General features: G+C 58.5%; 1 protein-coding gene across 8 annotated transcripts in view; it reads left to right on the top strand.

Annotated features, from left to right (window-relative positions):
* Positions 1–17,961, top strand: part of RIMBP2 (RIMS binding protein 2) — a 219,915-nt gene that overhangs the window by 172,900 nt on the left and 29,054 nt on the right. For all 8 annotated transcript variants that reach the window (XM_043557292.1, XM_043557295.1, XM_043557297.1 and 5 more), the window contains 5 exons: positions 930–1,039; positions 3,365–4,177; positions 12,534–12,685; positions 15,393–15,854; positions 17,035–17,178. In XM_043557292.1, coding sequence (XP_043413227.1) covers positions 930–1,039; positions 3,365–4,177; positions 12,534–12,685; positions 15,393–15,854; positions 17,035–17,178 — 1,681 coding nt within the window. The remainder of the gene's footprint in view (positions 1–929; positions 1,040–3,364; positions 4,178–12,533; positions 12,686–15,392; positions 15,855–17,034; positions 17,179–17,961) is intronic.

Consider the following 17,961-nt stretch of genomic DNA (forward strand, 5'->3'; position numbering starts at 1 on the left):
ACCACACGTGCCTATCGTCTTTGACTATCAGCAGATGCTGTTTTAATTTTTATTGGGGCCTTCTCCGTTATTCTAAACTAATTTAAAAAATCCCCATTTCGTGTACTATATGTCTTATTTGCACATCGGGCATGATTATAAAAAATGTCACGTTTACGAGGATATTTGACACAATGGTGATTGTATTAACCAAAGGTTAGAGGCCACATCGGTGCCCAGTGTTAGGACATCGGTTAAGTGAAGTATGCCAGTCTGTTCAGTGGAATATTCCACATCCGTTAAAAAAGGTCATGACAGAGGGGCGCCTGGGTGGCTCAGTCGGTTGAGCGCCCGACTTCGGCTCGGGTCATGATCTTGCAGCTCAGGAGTTCGAGCCCCACGTCGGGCTCTGCGCTGACAGCTCGGAGCCTGGAGCCTTCTTCGGATTCTGTGTCTCCCTCTTTGTCCTTCCCCCACTCAGGATTTGTCTCTCTCTCTCTCTCTCTCTTTCTCTCTCAAAAAAAAAAAAACCTTAAAAATTTTTTAAAAAGGGTCACAATAGAATATTTCATGAGCTAGAGGGAGGGCCACGCATACTGGAAAGTGGAAAGAATAAGCAGATCACTGCAAAGTAAACGCGGTGTGGTCCTACCTTTGCTAAGCGGTATAGACGGAAAGATTATAGGGTTAATGATTCTTCTTTGCTTACTAATGCGAACGCTTAGGGCAGACGTGACGGGTACGAACCGAGATCAGGGTCATCAGTGTGTCATGTGGCACGGGGACCCCGAGCGCCCGCCTCAGTTTCAGAATTCTCTCTCTGTTTTGAGTGTGTGCGAGAGCGCGGGTGCTGCCGCCGTTCCTGGCGGGCACACGGCTGGCGCGGGGGTGCAGGTGCCCACCGCCCTCCGCGTGCAGCACCTGCTCCACGAGTGTCCTTCTTCCTCCAGTTACAACCCCTTCGACGGGCCGAATGAGAACCCGGAAGCTGAGCTGCCCCTCACGGCGGGGAAGTACCTCTACGTGTACGGGGACATGGACGAGGACGGCTTCTATGAAGGTCTGTTAAGGCGCGGGGCGGTGGGTGCCGGGGCTGCTCCGCGCACCTGACTGGTCCCCGTGGATGGGCCAGGCCCCCAGCTACGCCTGCCCGCCCCAGCCCTCCGCCCTGACCCTCCGCCCGCCCTCCTCAGCTTTCCCCCTTCTGACGACTGAGTGGGGTGTCCTGACCCCGCAGACCTGAGGCACTGGTGGAGGTTTGCAACGTCCGTCCCCGCAGAGCTCGCCGGGTGGCTGTGCGGACACACGGGGCCGACGGACTGCTGTTCCCAGAGGGGATCTGTTGCGTCTTCTATCTTACTGCCCCAGGACCCCCGGACCCCCAGCTGACCTCCTTCCCGGCAGGACAGATGACCCCGCCTGGCTCAGGGCGATCCCACTGACCTCTGGGCTTTCTGGCTGTCTGCCCCACGTGCTGCTGGATCCCTCCCTTCGGGGTTACCGCCCCGCCCAGTCCGAAATCGGGAAATGCGACCTCCTCCCTCCCTCTGGGACGCCTAACCTTCCGTCCCTTTCGTAACCCGAGCATGAGCTCGGGACAGCACCAGCGGCTTCACGAGCCTCGCGAGACTCCTCAGTCCCCAGTCGCTCGGTCACCCTGGACGAACGGGAGGGTCTTGGCCTCTTACCTTGAGCTGTAGGACCAGTTCTTGCTAAATTAGCGGGCTCCTGATTCACGGCCTTGCCGAGTGTTCCCAGGGCTGATAGACGCAGTTGGCTTTCGAGCTGGGGTTTGCTGGACGTGAGGTTGGATTGCTTCCGTTTTTTTTTTTTTTGACGTTTAGTTTTGAGAGAGAGGAGTGGGGGAGGGGTAGAGTGAGGGGGGACGGGATCCAAAGGCTCTGCGCTAACAACAGAGAGCCCGACGTGGGGCTCAAACTCATGACCTGTGAGATCATGACCTGAGCCGAAGTCACGCTCGAACGACCGAGCCGCCCGGGCGCCCCACAGGTTGCCTCTTGACGCTGAACAGCCACCCGGCTGTGGGCTGCGTCGCTCGCCAGTAGTTGCCGGGCACGTGGTAGCAGAGCCGTGGGCCGTCCACGCGAGAAATCCGCCACGGCTGGTGGCAGCACAGCCCGAACTCTTAACCTACGTTCACGTCACCGTCACTGTTTTTCACACCTGTAGAAACAGGCGCCCGAGGCGGCCGCCAGAAAACCCTCGTTGGAAAGCTCTAGAATATTCACAGCAGGCGTCTTGCCCGCATCAGCTTTCTGGAGGCCTGATTCAAACAGGGCTGCGAAGCTCGGGAATTTCCCTCGTCTCTGTGCCTTCCTCCGTGTAGAACGGAGAAAGCGAATTCGACCTGCGGGCAGCCGTGGGTAAACGAGGTGCAGGGCGGGTAGGACAGGACCCGGTGCACGGTGAGTGCGGTTATGACTGTCGGCGTCACCCGAGCACCGGCCCTCGTGAGAGCGTCCTGGGGGTGGGGCCGGGAGCAGGCCGGAGTCCCCCTTTACTCTGGGGGAATCCACGGCCCATCGTATGGTCACGTGCCCTCCTCTGGGTCCATCACACGTCTCCCGAGGCCAGGGTCTGCTGGGAGCGGGCACCTCCCCGCCACGCCCTGCCACGTACTGGGCAAATGGCCCGTCCCGCTGGTGCTGCGAGATTACCCAAATCACGGCATCTTTGAGGCTCCTCAAAACACTTCTGTTTTTTAGACCTCTGCTGCTAACAGGTTTTGAGCCCAACTAAAAAGAGAGCATTTCGCAGAATAAGAAGAGCTTCTCCCTGTGGCCGCCAGTAGCCACGAGAGCTGGTGTGATGAAATTTTTTGCCACTCAACCTACAGGTGGTCTGGCACCACATGGGCAGTTTCTTTCTCACAGCAAACGGGCATTCTGGGAGCTTCCTTAGGACGTACACAGTGTGCTTTGCAAGGGGGAGAGGTCACCTTGAAATCCTATTCATGTGATCGTACCCTCAAAAATAATAGTAAGACGTTTACTTTCTTAACCTCCCAAACTCTCGTCTCATGCACGTTTGTTCGTCCATAAACAAACATCTACTGGGCACCGACTGTGTGCCAGGACTCTTCAGTGTGATGAACGGGAAGAGATCTCTGCGCTCATGGGGTGTCCGTGTCCGTAGGCAGGTGTTGACTAAGCAGGGGGCCACGCTGCCTGATGGGTTCGCAGGTCGCAGGGGGCAAGCGGTGGGAGCAAGGTCCCGAGGACGGGACGTTTGAGCAGGTGTCCGTGACGACCTGTGGAATCCCACGGCCGTACCGCACGGCCCTGTCGGGGAGCCGTGCGGGTGCGGCAGGACCTCGGGGCCCCGATGCGAGGGCGGGGTGATCTCACTGCCTTTGTACCAACAGGCGAGCTCCTGGACGGGCAGAGGGGCTTGGTGCCCTCCAACTTTGTGGATTTTGTCCAGGACAACGAGTCGCGGCCGGCAAGCACGCTGGGGAACGAGCAGGACCAGAATCTCATCAACCGTTCCGGCATCGGCTCGGAGGGGGAGAACATTCTGGACCTGCACGCCCCCACCCCCATCGACGCCGGCGTCGCGGACGGCGGTGCGGAGACGCTGGGCGTGAGCGTCGACGACGTCGGAGAAGACATCGTGCCTTACCCTAGGAAAATCACCCTCATCAAACAACTCGCCAGAAGTGTCATTGTGGCCTGGGAGCCGCCGGCAGTGCCGCCGGGCTGGGGGACCGTGAGCAGCTACAGCGTGCTCGTGGACCAGGAGCCGCGCGTGAGCCTCACGCTGGGGAGCAGGACCAAGGCCCTCATCGAGAAGCTCGACACGGCGGCCTGCACCTACCGCATCTCCGTGCAGTGCGCCACCAGCAGGGGCCACTCGGACGAGCTGCGCTGCACGCTGCTGGTGGGCAAGGACGTGGCGGTGGCCCCCTCCCAGCTGAGGGTGGACAACATCACCCAGATCTCGGCCCAGCTCTCCTGGCTGCCCGCCAACAGCAACTACAGCCACGTCATCTTCCTCAACGAGGAGGAGCTCGACGTGGTCCGGGCCGCGAGCTACACGTACCAGTTCTTCAATCTCAGGCCCAACGTGGCCTACAAGGTGAAGGTCCTGGCCAGGCCCCACCAGATGCCGTGGCAGCTGCCCCTGGAGCAGCGGGAGAAGAAGGAGGCCTTCGTGGAGTTCTCCACGTTGCCGGCAGGTGAGCCCCGTCCTCCCGGCGGCGGGGGGGGGGGGGGGGGAGGGGGAGGGAGGGGTCCCTGCGGGGGGAGAGGGCAAGGGCTGTCACTTGTACGAGGGGAGGGGTGGGTGAGAGGGGCAGGCGGGGGAGACCACATTCAGTCAGCGCTGTCCTGGAAAATCCCGTAAGTCAGCAGGAAACAGGGCGTGTGCATGTGTGTGCGTGTGTGTGCACGTGTGTGTAGGTGAGTGTGTGCGTTGTGTGTGCACGCGCACATGTGTGCATGTATGTGCATGGGTGTGTACGTGTACACGCGTGCACGTGTATGCATGTGTGCACACGTGTGCGTGTCTATGGGTATGTGTGCAGGTGCGTGTGAGAGAGAGAGGGAAAGAGACTACTTGGAGTTTGTTTAGGGACCGTGGTTTTGAGAACGTTGCTTCTGACACTGGCACGTGCAAGAGGCCTAGCCCGGAACGGACGGGAGGAGGCGAGACCACCTCGGGGACGGGCGAGGACGTCTCCCTCACGGCGTGGCCGCCACACGCGTGCGCTCGTGGAGGGCAACAGCGAATGAAGCGCCTACGTGCCTTCGCGACGGTTCTTTCCGTCTCGGCTTTTCCTTCGGACGCAAACACGGGGATGGATTTGCGTAGAAGGCGTGACGTCCCATCGTAGACGCCCTTCTGGGTTCTGGGCACGTCTGCCACGGAGAGCCCGTCTCCTGTGCGTCCTCCACTAGGAAGAATGGCAGGAGAAGTGACGCGCCTCCCTTCCCACACACACCCTGGGCGGTTGTAGAGAGGGGCTCAGGTACACGTGCCTGCGGGGTCAGCTCGTCGCCGATCCTCCAGGGTCCCCGTGCCGCTAAGGGGCAGCTACCCCCCCCCCCCACCTCCAGAAATGTCTGCTGTGCCGCTCTTTGCTGTGGGGCCCGTCCAAGGCCGCCCTTCCTTCCACGCAGGTCAGCTGTGCCCGGTGGGGGGGAGCCTGGGTACCGGCGGGAAGAGCAGCCTTCTTGAAGCCAAGAAGGTCATTCTTCGAGAACGTTCGAGGGTGTAATCTGTCTCCTGCGGATCGTCTCTTAGTCCCGAGTTACTCGCGAGATCCCCCGGAAGTGCCCGTCTCAGCCGCCCCTTTGTCGGACCTCTGTGATTCGTTAATCCCATCCTGCCGAGCCTCGCTTGTCAGTAGTTTTCGCAAACAGTTCGTTTCTTCTCCGGGATCATTTTAAGCGGCTGCATAAAGTCTTCCGTCCCATACAACGTGGGCTTTTCAGTTCGTGATGGTTGACTTCCGTGTCGTCGTGTTCTCCAGCGTGTGCCAAGCCTGTAACCAATGGGCCCCTGACCCACAGAGCAGCCTGACCCACGGGCAGGGGGGCAGACTCTACCCGACGGTGGGAGGCGGTCTGAGGAGGAGCCGAGTCGAAAAGGGTCAGCGCCTTTGTCTTCCGTGCTGACTCGATTCCCTGCCCGGCCACCGGCGTCGGTCATGAAAACTGGGATAACGAGGACCCCTCTTTCCCCTGAAGCCTACCGTGAGGTTGTGGGTCAGTGCTGGGGGCACAAGAAACAAGACATGCCAAGCTCAGGGCTCCGTGGGGGCTCAGGAGGGACGAGGGGGCACACGCGTTGGTCCCCCCCGGAAGGCTTCTAGAGAAGCCCAGGGTGCGATGGAGAGGACGGGGTCCAGGTGGGGCGTGAGCGCGAGTCGTGTGCCGCAGCTTAACTCCCCGTCACCGATGTCTTCGTCCGTAAGCCTGAGGGCTCACGCAGCGGACGGTCTGGCCTCACAACTCTGGAGGCTGGAGGTCTGAGACCGAGGCACCGGCAGATTCGGGGTCTGGAGGCGAGGATTTGAGCCCTTGAATTCTGGGGGTAGCGGACCCAACATTGGGTTCGTCGCAAACGCTTCTGTCTCCTGACCAGAAGGAGCGGTGTCCTGTCCGTGGCGAGTGGAGTGAGTGGGAGGCCTGGGGGGAGCTTGCCCCGCGTGGGAGGAAAGGGCGCTCCTAGACCAGCCCCTCTGAACTCGTGTCCGAGGCACCCCGACGTGACGCACGTGAGCGCCGCTCCCGCTGGTCCGCATCTCTGGGCCCGTGTGTGGGGAGCTGGGCCGGGGGCGGCGGAACGGCAGTTACCAGCCTTTCTTCGCCCACAAATCCCATAGTGTGATTCCACTGGAGGTAGAAGGGAGCACCGAGGCAGATCCCAGACCGGTGTCCCCTCTTGGCCATTGCCCTTAAGAACAATGAGGCCTGATAGCTTAATCGACTTCCAAAGTGCCAGAGCCAGGTGGTCAAGGGAACACTGGTGACCCTGAACGAGTTAATGGGGTTTCTGAAGACGGGTGTTAGCTACAGGCTGCGGCGCAAGCCCTCAGAAAACTCTGGTCTGGATAGAGCGACCGCTCCGCAGAAAGGCTGGCACATCACGAGTTCCAGAGTCCCTCCTTTACGAGAAGCCACTCACACCCCAAGAGACAGATCTCGTGGGTCCCGAGCAAGCCAATACCGGATCTCGCAGGCGGGATTGCAACTGTCCCTGCACGTCCCAGGGACAGTTGTCAGCAGCGGGATGGGCAATGTGTGTGCTTTGGGACAACACCAGCCATGTGAATGGTTTGGGGCAGGAAACGTTTTCAGTGGTAGCCGTTGTGATACCTAAATTCTCGGTGTGGAATTTAAAGCTGGCGTTCACCGGCAGGTTTCAGATCAGAATTTGAGATTATCTTTAGGGTTTGCAACACTGCATACGGCTTTTCCTCAAAAGGACTCTGGCAGCTACGGGACCCAGCAGGGCCTAGACAAACAAGGCACATCATTCCCAGCTGGCAGCGCCAGGGTCCTGTGGCCCTTGAAGAGGCCAGGCCTGCTCACTGGGAGCGGCCTGACTTCCTCCCTCCAGCCTGGGCCAAACATTGCCCTGCGTGACCCCCACCCTCCCAGTGCCAGGTGAACTGCATACTTGAGTGAGGACAGAGGGGCTGGCATTTCTCCAGAGCTATCCTGTCCCCCTGCCTGCTGGGGCTGGCTTGGTATTTGCAGCCTCCAAGATTCAAAGCAGATTGTGACCAGGAGCCTGCATGCAGAGTCCCCCATCGCTGCAGGAAGGGCAGGCTGCTTCCCAGATGGGCCATGAGAGACCTATCGATAGAACTTATAAATTCCTCATATCCTTCCTGGGTTTTGTCTGCTTGGTCTATCCGGTCATTGAGAGTTATTGTCTGTGTGTCTAATTTCTTCTTCAGTGTTCTCATTTTAGCTTTATATATTGTGGAGCTCCATTAGTAGGCACATACACATTTTTGTAAAATTGTTTTTAATGTTTTTTTTTTTAATGTTTATTTATTTTTGAGAGAGAGAGAGAGACACAGAGTGTGACCCAGGGAGGGGAAGACAGAGGGAGACACAGAATCCAAAGCAGGCTCCAGGCTCCGAGCTGTCAACACAGAGCCCGACGCAGGGCCTGAACCCACGAACCATGAGATCATGACCTGAGCTGAAGTCGGACGCTTCACCGACTGAGCCACCCAGGCGCCCTGGCACATACACATTTAAAATTGTTAGTTTTTCATGATGAATTTACCCCTTTCTCGTAATGAAATGCACCTCTTTGTCTCTGATAATTAGTTTTTGTCTTGAAGTCTGTTTTGTCTGATACTCATAGGACTACCAGCTTTTCCATGCTTAGTATTTGCATGTTATATCTCTTCCTAACCTTTCAAATTCTTTGTATTTTTATTTTTTGTATGTTTCTTGCAAATGGTCTGTGATTGGGTCTTGGTGTTATAACAATATGACAGTCTCTGCCTTTTAATTGGAATCTTTAGTTCCTTCACGTTTAGTACAATGATTGATATGACTTTAAGTCTGCCATTTGTTCTTTATGTTTCATTTGTCCTGTCTGGTTTTTTTTTTCATCTTTCCCTGCTTTTGTGTATGGGGGCGGGGGGGCGGGGGGGTGGGGTGGGGATCCACTGAGAGTTTTTTTCTATTCCATTTTCTCCTCTGCTGACTTTTTTTTTGTTGTTGTTATAACTCTTTATATTCTTGTTTTAGAGATTGATGTAGGGAGTAACACATGCCTATTTAGCTCATTAAGAATTAGTTTACGTTAATAGCGTAACGTTATTTATGAGGGAAGAATAGTACCAGTGTATAATTCCATTTATGCACCTTCATTTTCACTATTGCTTTTATATATTTTATCATATGTTTTATTGTGTTATGATAATGTTATATCCCTTTTTGGTCCACATTTCCATCTGTTATGATTTCCTTTTAGCCCTGAACAGTTTCCTTTAGCATCTCTTGCAGAATTCTTTTGCTTAGGTAAAAAAAAAAAAAAAAATCCTCATTATTTCACATTTATTTAAAGATAATTTTTTCTCTGGTTATAGAATTCTAGCCTTTTTTTAAATTTCAGGACTTTGGAAATGTCATTCCTTTTCTCTTGGCCTTCCCTATTTCTGCAAGGAGTCAGCTGAGTTTTCTATTGTCCCATTCATTCCCTGACTGCTTTCAAGATTTTTCTCTTTGTCTTTTTTGAAATTTACTGACAATCCTTGATCTAAGGGTGGTATTGGTGGTAGTTTTTCTGCAAATTTCAAATTTTGGATCTCCACATTTTTTCTACCGTATTCTGTCTTTCCCTTCTGAGAACCTAATTGTATATGAGTCAAATTGCTTGCTAATGTCATACAGATGTATGAACTCCTGTTAATTTTTTAAATCATTTTCCTCATTGTGTTTCAGTTAGGATAATTTCTATGATAATATCTTCAACTTTATTAGATCTGTCTTTTGCAGTGTCCAGTCTGCTGTTAAGACCATTAAATGAAATTTTTATTTTGGCCATTGGAGTTTTCAGTTCTAGGATTTTCATTTGGTTCTTTTTTTTTTTTTTTTAATTTTCTTATCACTCTGGGGATTCCCATCTCTTGGCCTATCCCATTCATCTTTACCTATCCATTTTTAACCTGTTTGTAATAATTGTTTTAAAGTCTTTGCTAATTCTAACACCTGAGTCACATATGGGCCTGTGTCTACAGACTGTTTTTTCTCTCAGTCACATATTCGCTCATTTCTTTCCACATCTGGTGACTTTCATTGTGTGTTGGACAGTGTACATTATGCACGGTGGAGACTGAATTCTGTTACCTTTCTCAGTAACAGCTATAACAGCACCTCTGGAGGGTGTTGAGGTGTATCCTTGCAGACAGTTATATTACTCGTGACGTATCTACGTCTCGTATATGCTTGTTTTAGCTTTATTTGGGTGGGTGTGTTTCATTTTTGCCTTTAGAATGCAGCCCTCCATCCTGATGTATGACCCCGGCTTCTATGATTTGGACCTTCCATGTCTCCAGTGGAAAACGCAGGCTCCTCTAACTTGGCGGGACTTGAACCCCAAATCCCTCGTCTCAGCGCCAGGCAGCCCTCAGAATCACGACTGAACTCTGCAGCCGTCTGGCTGTTTCCTTTCCTGTATGTTGCCTGCATCCTTGTCTGCCCTGCACAGGCACGACTTAGGAGTCACTGGGTAAATAGCGCGAGGGGAATGGGCTCACAGAGGTTGGGGATCCTGTTGCATTGCATCTTCACTTTCCGGGATTTCTCTTCTCGATTTCTGTCATCTCTGCCATCACTGGAGGCCAGCTTCCAGTTCCATGCCCTAGCAAGACCGCCGGCCACTTTCTGCTTGGACTCTGTCTCTCACACGAGCTAGCTGGGCAGTGCCCTAGGGGAGAATGAGAAGGAATCTGGTTACGTGTGGGATTTGCTATGTGTTTCCCGTCTTAAAAGGTGCAGACCACACGGTGTCCGCCCTCTCTACCCCGTAGCGCGGGATGAACTGCGTAGGGCGTGTTCACGGGAAGCATTTTGAAATGGGTTGAGAGTCTTCTCTCCGCCATGAGGCATGGGCTGCTTCTCTCCCTGCTGGGTGTTCTTTGCAACAAAGGAGAGCAATCCGGCTCTGATGAGAACCGCTGATTCCTTTCATCTTGTGAACGCAACCAGGTCACGAGGACAGTGTTGGGGAGACTTGGGGAAGTGGTGCCCCACGGTGTTTCCGAGAGCCCTGGCAGCCAGTGAGCTGTGAGTGGATGAGAGCCCCCGCGATGTGTCCCATGCTCTGGGGGTGAGTCCGCGATGGTGATCGATCACAGGGGAGGGAGACAGACGGCACTCACGGTTGATGCGATTAGCAGTGCTTGAGAAGGAACAGTCACCCTTGGAGACTGAGAACAGACTCCTCCCCGCGAAATCCCCGGAGCCTGGTCAGACACCATCCAACTACCAGCAGCCACTGAAACAGGTGATTCCCACCCAAAGGACTGTTCCCTCCAGAGTGGCCTTCCACTTCTGATATAGAAGGTGGGGATTTCAGTGTCTTTTATGGGAGGGGGAGGAGTATCGTGCCCTTGGGGTCAAGTTGAAACGACCGGTAACAACAGTAAGCATACAGATGGCACTTACTCCGAGCCCGTGTGCTCTTATGAGCACTTTACGTACATCTTAGTTCTCTTCGTCGCACAGCTTGGTGAGCTTGGTGATACTGATCGTTTATTGTATGTTAGAAACTGTGATTTCTCAGAGGCTTGCGCCCGAGTCGATCCGACGCACACGTCCCTGGTGGGCAGCTCTGTTCCAGCGGCCGTCTGGGGACCCGGGCACGTCCATCCCGTGGCCTCACCCTTTCCAGCACGTGGCCTCTAAGGTTGCCCCCGGGGGTCATCTCCTTCTCAGACCACCACAAGGGGCAAGGCCTTGAAGGTTCACCTGGGGAGTCTTTGGCGGGCTGCTGTGCGGAAGTCTGTCACATGGCCACGTCTTACCGAGAGGGGAGTTTGGAAGCTGAGTGTAGCTGTCTGAGCAGAGGCAGAATAGTAACGTGACGACGATGTTCTAGTGAGTACGTAGCCGTTGTTGCCGGTAGGTGCTGTCTTGCGTCTGTTTTTAGATACGGTGACTAAATAAAGACAGGAAGGGCGAGCAGTCGTCCAAGGTCCCACGCCAGTAATTGGCGGATGTGGGACTTGAACCCGGGCGGGCAGGCTCCGGTGCCCTCTGATCTGCTCCCCGTCCTGTCCGTCCTGCCTCTGGCTCGTTTGCATTTCTAGGAGGATGTGGTTATAAAGCGACAGGTCTGGCATCCAGGAGGAGCCAAGTCAGTGCCGAGCGGTGAGTGGATGGGGGAGCACAGAGGAGAGGACGTCTGCTCTCTGGTCAGGCCCTCGGCACGCCTTCCTTTGGTAGCTGTCCGGGTAGAACTTCCCTCCTGGCCAGGCTGCGAAGACAGCGGGAGGACCTTCCTCACGGCGGGTGTTTGACAGTGGACTCGAAGCTGCCCTTGCAAGTGGGCCGTGGGCAGGTGTGGGTGTGAGCCCCGCCTCCCACACTTGATGGCTGAGCGACTTCTCTTGAACCTTGATCGCCTCGTGTGCAGAGTGGGTGCGCGCGGCCACCCGAGGCCTGTGTGAGCACCCCGTGGCGAGTGGAAGAACGTGTGGCTCACGGAGGAGCCTCGCCGGACAGCTGGTGCCCTCCCACCCGGAAATTCATGCCTTGGGGGGACGGTAGCAAGGCGTGTGGGGCTCAAGGCCTTCCTCCTGGAAGTTATAAATACATTCCCTTCCAAGTGAAATGCCATGCGCGTCCCAACGGGAAGATGTGTGGTGGGGGGTTGGCACCAGACCCACGGGAAAGGAGGTCACCCGTGGGTGACAGGCAGCACTGGCGATCCTGTTGTCACCAGGAGCCGCCAGAAGGACCGGGGACACGGCCACTGCCTCCATGTGGCTTGAACCGGCTGCTCAAGACCAGTGGGCACATCCAGACCGGCTGAGGCACGACACGAGCTGCCCACTGGTGCACCTGTGTGCACAGCTGGGCTCTCAGGTTCAGATGGTGTCCTCGCACCCGTGTCTTGTCGCTCAGCTCTGTCCCCTCCCTGGGGTGGCAAGATACGTGGCCCACGCCTGCATCCTGTCTAGTCTGATGGACAGAGAGAGGAAGGAGAGGGGGAAGCAGGGAGAGGGGCAGGGAGAGAGGGAGGGATCGCCTTCGTCTCCCAAACGCGACCTCCTAGCGTGACCGGAGCCGATCCCGTGGCGGGTAATTGCATCCACCTGGTGGGCTGGGAGCAGGGCGCAGGTGGCCCCGGAGGGCGGATCAGCGTCCAGGTGAGCGGCAGAGCCGCGGTGCACGCTGGGAGCTTCCGCCCTCCCGCTGCCTCTGCCTTTCCTCACCCTCACCTCCTGCCCTGGCGACCTGGCCCGGCGCTGTCCTCCCAGGTGAGAGCAGTGGGCAGAGCAGCCGCCCGCCTGCCAGAGGGCCGTGCCCTGAAAGTGCTGCCTTCTGTGCCCCCAGGCCCTCCGGCGCCCCCCCAAGATGTCACCGTCCACGCTGGGCCCACCTCAGCAACCGTCCAGGTCTCCTGGAAGCCACCCGCCCTGACGACTGCCGGGCTGTCCAACGGGGCGAACGTGACCGGCTACGGCGTGTACGCAAAAGGGCAGAGGGTGAGTTCTGGTTGGGTGGCGCGTGGGGGCGGGGCCTGCCCGCACCTGCTCCTGGAGGGGTGAGCACTGGGGGGTGCCCTCCCTCTCCCCTCTCTCCTCCACCCCCAGGACCACCAGCAGTTCCTAAACAGCCCCCAGAGGGGTGCCCACGGCCCCCCACAGAACACCGCCAGCCCCCTTCTCTCCTGTCCTTCCCCCTTTCCAGAATCTTCTTTGCCCGCCTCCCACAATGTTTGCCCTGCCATGGGCGGTTCTTGCAACTCGCCTCAGTGCTGAAAACTCACTTCTCCGTCTCCACAAAATCAGCACCCCCCCCCACCACCGATGGGCTCACAAACTCCACAAGGTGGTACCAGCGGCCAAGGGGAGCCCTCCTTGGGAGCACTGAGCAAGACAGCTGCACCTCAACACACGAGGCCCAACTCTGTCCTGGCCCATGACAGAGACGTGGCTGCCTTGGGGGAGGCTTGGGAAGCTTCTGTCCATCCTGCTGTTCCCCCGAGGACCCAGGGTGACCTAGCAAGTGCAGGCTCCTCTCTGAGATCGGCCTGCCTTGTCCTTAAACACTGCCACCTGCAGGCGGTATGCTCCCCTGCACCCTCCTCCCCAGGACTCCCCTCTCTTCCCCTCCTCCCCTGGACTCCCCTCTGCTCCCCTCCTCCCCCAGGACTCCCCTCTGCTCTCCTCCTCGCCTGGACTCCCCTCTGCTCCCCTCCTCCCCCAGGACTCCCCTCTGCTCCCCTCCTCCCCCAGACTCCCCTCTGCTCCTCTCCTCCCCCAGGACTCCCCTCTGCTCTCCTCCTCCCCAGGACTCCCCTCTGCTCCCCTCCTCCCCCAGGATTTCTTTGTGCTCCCCTCCTCCCCCAGACTCCCCTCTGCTCCTCTCCTCCCCCAGGACTCCCCTCTGCTCTCCTCCTCCCCAGGACTCCCCTCTGCTCCCCTCCTCCCCCAGGATTTCCTTCTGCTCCCCTCCTCCCCCAGGACTCCCCTCTGCTCCTCTCCTCCCCCAGACTCCCCTCTGCTCCTCTCCTCCCCCAGGACTCGCCTCTGCTCCCCTCCTCCCTTAGACTCCCCTCTGCTCCCCTCCTCCCCCAGGACTCCCCTCTGCTCTCCTCCTCCCCTGGACTCCCCTCTGCTCCCCTCCTCCCCCAGGACTCCCCTCTGCTCTCCTCCTCCCCTGGACTCCCCTCTGCTCCTCTCCTCCCCCAGGACTCCCCTCTGCTCTCCTCCTCCCCAGGACTCCCCTCTGCTCCCCTCCTCCCCCAGGACTCCCCTCTGCTCTCCTCCTCCCCTGGACTCCCCTCTGCTCCCCTCCTCCCCAGGACTTCCCTCTGCTCCCCTCCTCCCCAGGACTCCCCTCTGCTCCCCTCCTCCCCCAGGACTCCCTCTGCTCCCCTCCTCCCCTAGGACTCACCTCTGCTCCTCCCCTTACTCCCTCCTCCTCTCTGCTCCTCCTCCCCAGGACTCCCCTCTGCTCCCCTCCTCCCCCAGGACCCCCTCTGCTCCCCTCCTCCCCCAGGACTCCCTCTGCTCCCCTCCTCCCCTAGGACTCACCTCTGCTCCTCCCCTTACTCCCTCCTCCTCTCTGCTCCTCCTCCCCAGGACTCCCCTCTGTTCCCCTCCTCCCCTGGACTCCCCTCTGCTCCCCTCCTCCCCTAGGACTCCCCTCTGCTCCTCTCCTCCCCCAGGACTCCCTCTGCTCCCCTCCTCCCCCAGGACTCCCCTCTGCTCCCCTCCTCCCCCAGGACCCCCTCTGCTCCCCTCCTCCCCCAGGACTCCCCTCTGCTCCCCTCCTCCCCCAGGACTCCCCTCTGCTCTCCTCCTCCCCAGGACTCCCCTCTGCTCCTCTCCTCCCCCAGGACTCCCCTCTGCTCCCCTCCTCCCCGAGGACTCCCCTCTGCTCCCCTCCTCCCCCAGGACTCCCCTCTGCTCCTCTCCTCCTCCAGGACTCCCCTCTGCTCCCCTCCTCCCCGAGGACTCCCCTCTGCTCCCCTCCTCCCCCAGGACTCCCCTCTGCTCCCCTCCTTCCCCAGGACTCCCCTCTGCTCCCCTCCTCCCCCAGGACTCCCTCTGCTCCCCTCCTCCCCTAGGACTCCCCTCTGCTCCTCCCCTTACTCCCTCCTCCTCTCTGCTCCTCCTCCCCAGGACTCCCCTCTGTTCCTCACTCTTCCCCTCTGTCCCTCCTCCTCCCTCAGGACCTCCTCTGCTCCCTTCCTTCCCCTCCTTCTCCAGGACCCCCTTCTGCTCCACTTCTGTGGGGAAGCCCACAGGCAGGCTATGTGCATAAGAGGAGCCTCCTCCCTCTCAGGCAGCAGGAGGTCCATTGTGGCCTTTGCCTGGCCCCCTCCCCCAACCCGGCTTTCCTGGTTTACACTGAGTGTTCTCACGCCTCTGGGGCCCCTGCATCTGTATCTGATTGGTGCCGGACACGGAAGGAAAAAGTGTGGCCCTAGTTTGTGCCCTGGAAACCTCCAACAGCTGGCAGGTGCAGGGTTTGTACAAGTCCCCAGCCCCCAGTCCAGGAGCCTGACTCCTGCCTGGTCCCCTCTGTAAGGCCCATTTGATCTCCAGGCCGGGCAGTGTGTCTAGCTGGGCACAGATGGGCCCCAGTCCCTGGGCACGAGAGGCTGTCTCGCGCTGGTCAGGGTGCAGGGGGACAAGCTGGGGGGGACGCGGGCAGCCTGTGACCGGCACTCTCTGTGCACAGGTGGCTGAGGTCATCTCCCCCGTGGCGGACAGCGCGGCCGTGGAGCTGGTGCGGCTGCGGAGCCTGGAAGCCAAGGCCGTGACCGTGCGGACCCTCTCTGCACAGGGCGAGTCCGTGGACTCTGCCTTCGCTGCCATTCCCCCCGACCTCCTGGTGCCTCCAACCCCCTACCCGAGAACTGCTCCCACACCGAAGCCATTAGCAAGTGCCGGAGCCCCTGATACCAAAGAGGAACACCCGGGTCCCCACATCATGGTGGACGAGGCCTGGGAGCAGAGCCGGGCACCGGCCCCCGCCCACGGGCACATGCTGGAGCCACCCAGCATGCAGGGCTCGGGCCCCGGGCGGCGGTCGCCCTCGCCCAGCCGGATCCTGCCGCAGCCGCAGGGCACCCCGGTCTCCACCTCCGTCGCCAAGGCCATGGCCCGGGAAGCCGCGCAGAGAGTGGCCGAGAGCAGCCGGGTAAGGCTGGGTGTCGTCTCCCTGGTCCCACTGTCCCTCGGCCCGGCTGGGAGCCATGCCCCCCTCCCTGCCAGGGACAGAACCCCATCCCTTCCTCGGGTGCATCGGTCTCCTGGGGTGCCCGGCATGTCTGCTGCGGCCTGTGGTCAGGGCTCTGGCACAGGGACCATGGTGGTCAGTGTCCCCCTCCACTCTGCCTGTCCAGCCTGTAGGGTCTCCAGGAGCCTGACCCCTGACGGCGCCCTCTCTGAGCTGCCGGATGGAGAGATCTGTGCCAGTGCTGGGGAGCCCCCACTTCCGGGATGTCCCCAGGGCTGGCCAGCCTGCCTCCGGGCTGGGGACCAGGTCAGGGCACCTCCGGAAGGGTGCAGACCCTGAAGGTCAGAGCTGAGAGACACAGGGACATTCAGAACAGCCAGCAGGGATGAGGGGTTCAGTGACAGCCTTCAGTGTCGTCTGAAACACCACAAATCCAGGCCTTTATGTGACATCTCCTAGTTGATTCAGTATGGGCCTGGAATACCTAAAAAAAGAGTTCAACATTAATTTGTGACTTGTGACGAGAACGGTCCTGAATACGCACACTGACCGGGGGGCCCCCCGCCCTGTGCGGAGTCTCACAAAGCAGAAGCCCAGGCCCGGAATGTCAGGTGCTTTTGGCGAGGCTTTGTGGGCAGGGAGGGCCTGGCAGGTGAACAGGTGCCCCTCTGCTCTCCTGGACGGCAGCCGCACATCCTGCAGCTCTAAGACCCCCGGGGAGGGTCCCCGACAGCAGGCGGGAGCCAGAGACTGGGGCTGCTGGTTCCCTGGCCAGCTCGCTTTTCGGAAGGCGTGGAGAGAAAGCAAATGTCTGAATCTCGTTTTTCAAGAAAACGTTAGTTACTCGGATCAAGAGAGCCAGGCAAATGGGACACATGGAGAGAGAACTTTCCGCTGGTTTCTGTAGGTTACCAGCCAAGACTGGAAGTGGTTCTGGTAAGGGAGCGGGGCAGCGCACCGGAAAACCTGCCCAAGCCCAGGGGCCCGCGCTGGGCCGCTTGACGCAGGCCCCTGCTTGTGGTGGTCCCTAGGGGGACAGGGGGCTGGGCCAAGGAAGGGCCGAGCCCAGGAGACGTGGGAGCCCGGAGGCCCCCTTCCCCTCTGCAGCCCTCCCGACCGCTTCTTTCCTTGTCCTTCCAAGTTAGAGAAAAGGAGCATCTTCCTGGAGAGGGGTGGCAGTCTGTATGTAAACTCAGACGAGGAGGATGGCTACGGCTCCCCGGACGTCAAGAGGAGGGGCGCCTCGGTGGACGACTTCCTGAGAGGCTCAGAGCTTGGCAAGCAGGTACGCGTGGACTGGGGTCCCCGCCGGCCTCCCCTAGCCTCAGTGCCCTGGCCTCTGCAGCGCCAGGGCCATCCCCGTCCCCGGGGGAGGAGGAGGCACCCGGCCCGGTTACGGCACTCGGTCGGTTTGGGAGCTTTAGATGTAACGGTGCCCGTGCGGTTGTGACCTCCCCTGGGGATGGTTCCAGAAGGCTTCCACACTCCCCGACTGCCCTGTCCTGGCGTCTGGTCATGGGGGTGGTTTTGTGGCCCAGGTAAAGCCACAGACAACCACCTGGTCAAGTTGGGCAAAACCTACCATTTGTTTATTCACTGTTACTAATGGGAAAAATGTTTGTTGTGTATCTGCCACGTGCCAGGCATTGGGGGGAACCAGAAATTCAAGGGTCTGCATCCCACCCCCGGCGCACACAACGTCCAGATCAGCCTCTTGGGCGGCAGGTGCATCCAGTGTGGGTTTTGGCTGCAGTTTCTGGACGTGTGCGCTCTAACGGAAGCGTCCTTGATTGGTGTCAGGCCCTGCAGTGGGCGGGGGGGGGGGGGGGGTCAGGGCGTGAAGACACCGCAGGTCATCCGCCACCCACAGCACACACAGGGCAGGGCAGTGTCACGGCCTCGGGGGCGATGTTGGACTCACACACTTGGGGTCACATCCTGGCCCTGCCTGGCTGGCGGTAGCTCCACAGGCAAGTTCCCCAGCATCTCCAGCCGTCGGGGTTCTTTGTCTGCAAGGTTAAAAGAATTCCGCTTGCCTCAGTGTTAACACGAGAAACAGGACACCCAG

The sequence above is a fragment of the Prionailurus bengalensis genome, chromosome D3 (genome assembly GCF_016509475.1).
Source record: "Prionailurus bengalensis isolate Pbe53 chromosome D3, Fcat_Pben_1.1_paternal_pri, whole genome shotgun sequence".
NCBI lineage: Eukaryota > Metazoa > Chordata > Mammalia > Carnivora > Felidae > Prionailurus > Prionailurus bengalensis.